Source organism: Amphimedon queenslandica, unplaced genomic scaffold (genome assembly GCF_000090795.2).
Source record: "Amphimedon queenslandica unplaced genomic scaffold, v1.1 AMPQUscaffold_13311, whole genome shotgun sequence".
Taxonomy (NCBI): domain Eukaryota; kingdom Metazoa; phylum Porifera; class Demospongiae; order Haplosclerida; family Niphatidae; genus Amphimedon; species Amphimedon queenslandica.
Window position 1 is genome coordinate 27,065 of NW_003546453.1, and position 8,108 is coordinate 35,172.

The following is an 8,108-nucleotide window of genomic DNA, read 5'->3' on the forward strand; positions in this document are numbered from 1 at the left end:
TCTCTTATTTTTGGGTGCTCAATCCCTTGGTTGTACAGGACCTCCAACATCTCTCTCACTGATTGTAACAACAAACCTTGAAAAAAAACAAAAAAACATATTATAATATTTAATAATGAATTCTACTTATTAAATGAGTGCAACCATTGCTTTAATTGCTTACATGTGCTAATAAAAATTAAGAACACATAATGTACATACTTATGTATCTACTTCTATACTAGGTATTTTGTACTATGATACTGTACAGAAAATCAGTAGCAGAAACTGTACTAGGCACATGCAATGAACCTAATAATATTGAGCATATTTCTGCTTTGTCCATACATAAAGACAGGATCCATTAATTATTGTGTATCTATGGTCTATCTATAAATGCATCTATGGTCTATCTAGCAAGTTAAAAGTATTCCCATTCAATATCAATCAGGAACAAGACATGTTAATTATCAATGATCTCTGCAGGCAGTTCCACTGTCTGTGACATGCAGACATCAAATTAGTCTGGCACCTCATGGAGCCATGTGACCACTTGATGGCTACAATCTGATTGGTTGGATCTGAACTTAAACCACACCCTCTACAACTAGTATAAAATGAGATGGGCAATTCACACAAAATTCAATCTCAAATTCATTCATCAGCGTCAGTGGTCACTTCCATTCTCTGTTGACTGTTGTACAGAAAAGTCTCTCTCAGCAATCTCTAAAGATGTTCAGTGCAATGAAGAAGACAGTAGTTTTCCCAAATCCTCAAGAGGCCACATGTAGCGATCATGGAAAGCCTTTGGAGCTATTCTGTAAAACGTGTGATACAGTAATCTGTGTAAACTGCTCAGTTTGTAATCACAAAGGTCATGAATATGACTTGATTGCTGACAGTCCTCAACAAGCCCCGAGGCCTATGAAACAGGATAGTCATCCTCCTCTTAGTTTAAATCTAACAATATCAATAGGTGGTCATTCTGCAGGGATCAATGTGGAGGAGTTACTTCCAAAGGAAAAGGTCAGCTTTGCATTGGGTAAATCACTGCATGACATTGGAAATATTGTGACCTTTCCTGCACTACAGCGGTATAGAGTGAAGAAGATTGATCATATTACATCTGCTGGCAAAGCAGTTTCGTTTTCACTATCAATAGAGGCACCAGGATTATCTCTTTTCCCTGTTCCCCACTTTTTTCTGAGGTGTAGTCTAGTACCAGTTGGTAAAGGTGATCAACCCATTCACACTACAGTCACTACCACCAGCACTGATCCTGGAGTGTATAGGATACAGTGTAACCCTTCAACCAGTGGTACTCATACAGTAAAAGTACAAGTATATGATGTACACCTTGAGGATACCTCACTAGTCATCCCTATCAATCCTTACCTTGATAACATCACTCCAGTACGTACTATAACTAAGCTTAATGGTCCCTGGAGAGTTGCTGTAACTGATGATAATCATGTCATAATAACTGAGTGTGATGGTGACTGTGTAACAATACTGGATAGAGAAGGAAAGAAAGTGAAATCATTAGGAGGGGAAGGAGGAAGTGGTAATGTCTATTTTTCTTATCCTGGTGGTGTAGCTATTACTCCAGACAAATTCATTCTCATATCTGATGATAGCAATAGGATCCAGAAGATAAGCATGGATGGATACCTTATAGCATCAGTTGGTGAGGAGGGCAGTGGACCACTACAATTCAATACTCCTCATGGTATAGCCATTTCTCCTATAACAGGACAGGTTTATGTTGCTGATGAGGGTAATCATCGTATACAAGTCTTGAATCCTGATCTAACCTTCTCTCATTCATTTGGTAGTGAAGGATCAGCTTATGGACAGTTTCAGTCTCCACATGACATTGCTATTGACAGTCAAGGATTAGTGTATGTTACTGATGGGGATAATCATCACATTCAGAAGTTCTCTCCAGATGGAGATTTTTTGGGTCAGTTTGGTACTAAAGGATCTGGTCCTGGACAGCTTAATATAACAATAGACACTGCAGCTACTGGTCTAGTGTATGTTAGTGAAGGGGGCAATCATCGTATATCAGTCTTCACTAGTGATGGTGTGTTTGTTAGGAAGTTTGGACGTGAAGGCAATAATATTGATCAGTTTAATAATCCTTATGGATTAGCATTTGATAAAGATGGATTATTGTATGTTTGTGATTCTGGTAATGATAGACTTGTTGTTTATTAATTTGTTTATTGAATTGTGTTTAATCTTCTTGTTGGGTTGTGTTCATTAATATCAATTCTATTGTTTTGTTTTTGGTTGAATTAATGATTATTAATAATAACAATAAGCCACTCAAGAACAATAATTTTCATAATAAAATGACTAAGTTGGCCCACCACTAAATCCCTGCCCTCCTTCCTCAAAGGTCTTCCACTTAATATTAATATTGCTTAGGAATGGTTCTACACAGAATGTTTCTAATCAAGTTCTACATCTCAGAACTTTTAAGATCTACTGTACTACGCACATATAATAGTGTGAGAAAACTTTTAGAATGTTCTGCTGTAGTTTTACATTAATTATTAATAAATATTGTATACATAATGGGGATTAGGCCTAGGTTGTAAAAATTTAGTGATAATAAATTAAATAATCCAGCAACAACAACGACACTAATAACAATAATAATAATAATAACAATAATAATAATAATAATAACAACAACAACTCACTGTGATTATGTGATGAGAGGATCAGTGTCCTGTATTTATTACATAATCCGTTAAATAAATCTATAAAAGTTAAAACAATTAGTACTTACTGATTATAGGGGCTTACCCATTGCTGATTGTATTGAGGTATTCAACAGTTCACGAATAAGAGACCCAATAATGAATAATACTAGACTGGAAACATAATTATCTAAAAAAACAAATATGCAGTTAAAAACATCAGTATATTTAATAGGAATGTCAGTATATTTCAGTAAATCTCAGTAAACCCTATTACCAGTGGTATTCCAATGACAATTCATTTCTTGTTGTTTCATGAAGAACTTTAGAGAGTCAATGGGAACGTCAGATAATAGCGCCTTGTTAGCCACACCCCTAACCACACCCAGGAACTGCTTCAGCAATGGGCTAGTCAGAGAATTGAGACGTTCCAGTAATCTCTTGTAATCTCCTGTAAAACAAAGGAATAAAAATTTTAAATTTTCACAAATTTTAGAAGCTACATACATGTAGTATGTACATGTACGTGTACATTGTACATATTACAGGTATTACCTGTTATAGAAACCTGTATCTCTACTCGTGTGACAGGCCTATCTTTGGCTTTAACAAGAATCAGATCAGAATCAGGTTCAATGATATTGCATGAATCACTGATTGTCGGTTGATTGCGTTCACCAGACGATAATAAAGAAACAGAACTAGGAGCAGCTTTATTAATGGGGTCGTTCAAAGCCGCACCCACATCTCCCATCCCTCTTAACAATAGAAAGCTATCAAATCCTGAAGATATATTGACATTAGTAGTAGCTGAAGTAAGTGATGGAGGCAGAGAGAGAGAGTGAGAGAGAGATCTTGTAGTTGAAGTGATGGATACCTCATTAGTAATAATACTGGTGCTATTGGTAGTAGGTGGTGGTTGATTAAGTGACATCAGGGTAGCATCAAAACCATTAACTGCATGGATAGGAAGAGAAGAATGGATAAGTAAGTAATGATGATAGAACTTGTGAATTATGTACAGTAGCAGTAGTATATAGTGCACAAGGACTTTAATTTATAGCCATTTTATAATCATTGTACTGTTAATAATGCATGAACTTCTCATAATAATATCATGTTGTTTATAGAAAGAGTATCAACACCTATCTCTCTTACCCCATCTAATGTAATCCATATCAAACCCAGCCTTCTCAATATCCATTGCCCCCAGTGATACTACAGACTGTCCATTATGATCAGTAGCTATAGCAGTACAGTCACTACCTCCAGTATCATGGAATGATCTGGTTAGTGTATTATTAACAGCATCTCTCATACTCACTGAAGAATAGAATACTGGGTCCCAGGGCAATGATAACTCCAAACTAAAATAAATGAATATATTAATAATAATAATGCTAAAACTAAAATTACAGGTACAGGTAAATGTACATGCATGATTTCAATATTTCTTGATGCATGTATAAATAGGACTAACTAACGTAATAATGAATTAATTAATTAACTTACTCTCCGTGAAGTTTAATGGGTTGAAGTGTTGAAATTGATTGATCAATTAAATTATTATTAATATCACCTAACTGTACTGTAATATCAGTACCTAAATAAATAAATAAATAAATAAATAAATAAATAATATCTTTAATTCTTACAAGGTAGTACTTTTGATGCAATGCTATCGAAGGTGTGATCAAGTGTCCTTAACCTGTTGAACAGTCTCCTCTCATCTGACACACTCAACAACCTAAACATGATATTAACACTGATATATTAACACTGATATACTAACACTGATATATCAACACTGATATCTCAATACCTTTCATTCAGTAGTGTATCATCATCAAACACAACAAGATCAATCAGTTCAGTTCCTAAGAAATCAGGAACTTCAAGAGCAGACAGGATCTCAGGACTCTCCAATAACTGAGACTCAAACATTGAAACTTCTGTTCCTAAACCTAGTATGTAAAATCAATACTTAAAATGCTATATGTACATACAATAAAAGAGGACATTAACTAATGGTTTTACAATGAAAACCAATGTCACTTAGCTACATTAGTACCTGTATTGTTCAAATCCTCAAAACACAATCCAGCAGAGGAACAAGATCCATTACCAACAGAATCACCAAATGAACTCGCTAATAAAAACCTGTCAGTAACTGCAGGTACACCTCCTCCTCTATCTCTTGTCAACGATTGAGTCAAATCCTTGCACATGTCACCAATATCTATTAATCCTTCTTTATCTTCTAGTTCCTCCGATCCTTCTGTTGTTGCTAATGATTGCAGCTCTTCATTAATGTATTGGGTGATTGGTTTGGGGCTGAAAGGTCTGTGGAGTGTTAGTGGGTTTTCAATGAGGTGGGTGGAGTATTCAGCTTCGTCTAAAGGTTCTTTGGTAAAAGACTCCACTTGTGAAGTCATAGGATTTGTGATAGTCAGAGAAATAGTTAGACTAAAAAAAATTAATTAATTAATTAATTAATTAATAAGTTATATTCTTTACTTTTCTAATCTTATTTCATATTTCCGTCCAATTTTATCCACCAAGGGGTCCTGTACTAAAATGGGTCTGAGTCTTTTCAGCAATGCCCCAACACTAGGCAGGCTAGTATGTAATATTGGAGGGGAGACCAGTGAGTGATCTAATGGTTCTTCAAGGAGGAATAGGACCGGGTCTGGAACAGAATTGAAAATTGAAATAATAAGGTTCCAAAACATATACATATACATGCATGGTAGCATGGTATACCATATAGCCGCTTAATTTCGAGGGTACAACTTTCGCTGTTTTCGCGGATTTTCTGTATTCGTGAAAGTTAATTCCGTAAAATTATCCGTATTGCCCATAAACACGTGTGCTTTAAAATAAGAACCGCGAAAGTTAATTCACGAAAAAAGACTTGTGGCCTGATTCGTGAAAGTTTATTGTCTCAAAACTTTGTGGCTATACGGTACTTTACATGTATCTATAATTAATTATTAATTTACCTCCAGTGATGTCACAGTGGTCAATATTAATTGGTTCGTAATTGAAGTCTTCTATTCCATCGACTCTCCTAATGTTTTCAATCTCAGTTTTAATGATAAGATCAGCAGCTGCTCTTTCAAAAAGATCAACTTCAGAACCAGTAGCACTAGGGGGAAAATGGCCCTGAAATTATCCCTAATTTTTATTACATTTTCTGATACGTATTGATGTTCTTATGCTGTGTAGCAAGTTTGAGCTGATTCTGACTTCAATTTTTCAAGTTACAGCCATTTTTAAAAATGCCAAAATTTTGAAAAAATCACTGTACTATAGCCCATGGTTTTTTCCAAAAAATGGCTAAAAAATCACCCCCAATTTTTATTACATTTTCTGATGCATATTGATGCCCTTATGCTGTGTAGCAAGTTTGACCTGAATCTGACCTGAACTTTTCAAGTTACAACCATTTTAAAAATTAGGCTAATTTCTTTAAAAATCCCAGTACTATAGCCTTTCCAAAAAATGGCTCCAAAATAACTCCCAATTTTTATTACATTTTTTACCTATAATTATGCTGCTGTTCGTCAGTACTATACATCTCAAGTGGATCATGTTTTCCTTCAAATTTCAGTCCATCAAGCTCCTCCTCCAACGTCCTCTTGGCCACACCTTTTTCAATAACAACTATAAAAGAGAATAAAATTACAGTAATTAAGATTCATTATGACGTACGTGGTTTCCAAGGAAAGAGATACTTGCTAGGGAGGTCCCCGTGGTGTGGGTACTGATCAATCGATTCTATTTGTCCAGGAACAGGAAAAAGGCACCTGTCTAAGAGGTGTCTTCTCTCTCGGTTTAACTATTAAAAATATTAAATTAAAATTTGAAGTGCTTAAACTTCGTACCAGCTCCAAGTAGTTGAGTGCAAGGTAGCGTGGCATCTTTTAAACTACTTAAAATTAAAATATTAAACTCAATAAAAGTATAAAACCTTTTAAAAGCCCTTCAAACAACAACCCAGCTGGACCCGCCACTATACCACGTGGTTTTTGCATACTCCCGTGTACCTCCGTTTTCAATGTTTTACTCATACGACAGTATCCGAAGTAACTTTTCTCCGCATACTTACACGTGATTATAGGTGTGACTAAAGGTGTGGCTAATTAAGCACAAATAAGTGAAATAACCAGTGACTGGAATAAATTTTTTCAAGAGTTTTCATTTTAATGAAAAAAGGAGTACAGGTCTAGATGTCTCTCCCTTTCAATGCCACAGGCTCCCCTCCTTCCCCTGTCATTGCAGAAGATCCTTCTCTCGTCCCTGGATCCCTCCACTGGCTAATCTCAAAGATCCCCCTGGTCATCTCACTGATTGTCCTCTTATACTATGTTGTATACATGAGTGTACACGTACTGGCCATTAGCTATGCGTGAGTTGAGGAGAAGAGACGAGAGTGAGAGTGGAACTGTTTAATTATATACGTGGGTGGGTGGGTCAATCAAGAACTAACGTAGATTGGGTTTTCAATTTTTCGAACAATAATTATGTGAAATTGTTTATTATTATTATTAATGTTATTGTTGTTGTTTTTGTATTATTATTGTTGTTGTTCTTGTTGTTTACAGGTATTTTAAGTTACATTCCTGGAAGCCAAAACATCATTTAGTGAAGCCTGATTCTCTTCCTGGAGTTACTGTCATTAAAGTGAGGGAGCGAGGGAGGAAGTGAATTTAATTAGAAACTGTACATGTTCATCTATAAGTGTTCATGTACAAATCATAAAAACATATTCAAGTACATTTTATACAAATCTTTAAAGTTTCTCCAAAATCGGGCGCAAAGTCCCTGTACTATAGTACACCAAGTTTTGCCAAAATTGAAAAGGAGAGAATTCTTTATTTTAATGACATTTTTTGATGCATATACATGTACTTATGTTGCATAGAAAGTTTGAGCTGGTTCCAATCAAATTTGGATTTTATACCAAAGTCCTTGTACTATCAGTAGTACAGTATGTTCTTGTTTCTTTTGTTCTTATAGCCAATCATTGGTGTTGATAGAAATATGAGGGATAATCTTGAAAGCTTCTTCAAACTCTCTTACCCAAAGGTATGTAGAACAATAAAAAAATAATTAAGATAAGATAAAATTTTTGTAATTATTTTATAGTTTGAGTTGTTCCTGTGTTTGGCGGAGAGTAAGGCCACGCCTCCACCCAGTCTACCGATAATAGAAGAACTGAGAGAATTATATCCACATGTACCAGTCCAGCTGTTTATGGGTAAGGGAGAGAGAGAGAGAGAGAGAGAGAGAGAGAGAGAGAGCAGGTGGTGAATGGGGACCTATTTGCTGGGATATTTATGCATTGTAGATTTTATACTCTTTACACTTCCATATTGTACTCGTGTCATTGAATTTGTTTATAGAATGACGCTT

At 35.4% G+C, this 8,108-nt stretch overlaps 2 protein-coding genes across 2 annotated transcripts in view; one reads left to right on the forward strand and one right to left on the reverse strand.

Moving 5' to 3' along the window:
• Nucleotides 1-2,340: 2,340 nt before the first annotated feature.
• Nucleotides 2,341-6,613, reverse strand: LOC109583322 (uncharacterized). Its single transcript, XM_019998615.1, has 15 exons — nt 6,578-6,613; nt 6,405-6,531; nt 6,236-6,356; nt 5,693-5,838; nt 5,208-5,379; nt 4,762-5,156; nt 4,513-4,654; nt 4,346-4,437; nt 4,203-4,293; nt 3,849-4,057; nt 3,246-3,647; nt 2,968-3,141; nt 2,797-2,880; nt 2,691-2,750; nt 2,341-2,420 (listed from the first exon to the last, which is right to left on the reverse strand). Exons 1-15 carry the CDS (start codon nt 6,611-6,613, stop codon nt 2,341-2,343), a joined length of 2,331 nt encoding a protein of 776 aa, XP_019854174.1.
• Nucleotides 6,614-6,821: 208 nt separating this feature from the next.
• The window catches only part of LOC100631446 (ceramide glucosyltransferase-B-like), a 2,822-nt gene continuing 1,535 nt past the window's right edge, over nt 6,822-8,108 (forward strand). The window contains exons 1-4 of the mRNA XM_019998616.1: nt 6,822-7,101; nt 7,298-7,376; nt 7,713-7,781; nt 7,842-8,002. Coding sequence (XP_019854175.1) covers nt 6,923-7,101; nt 7,298-7,376; nt 7,713-7,781; nt 7,842-8,002 — 488 coding nt within the window. The 5' untranslated portion in view covers nt 6,822-6,922. The remainder of the gene's footprint in view (nt 7,102-7,297; nt 7,377-7,712; nt 7,782-7,841; nt 8,003-8,108) is intronic.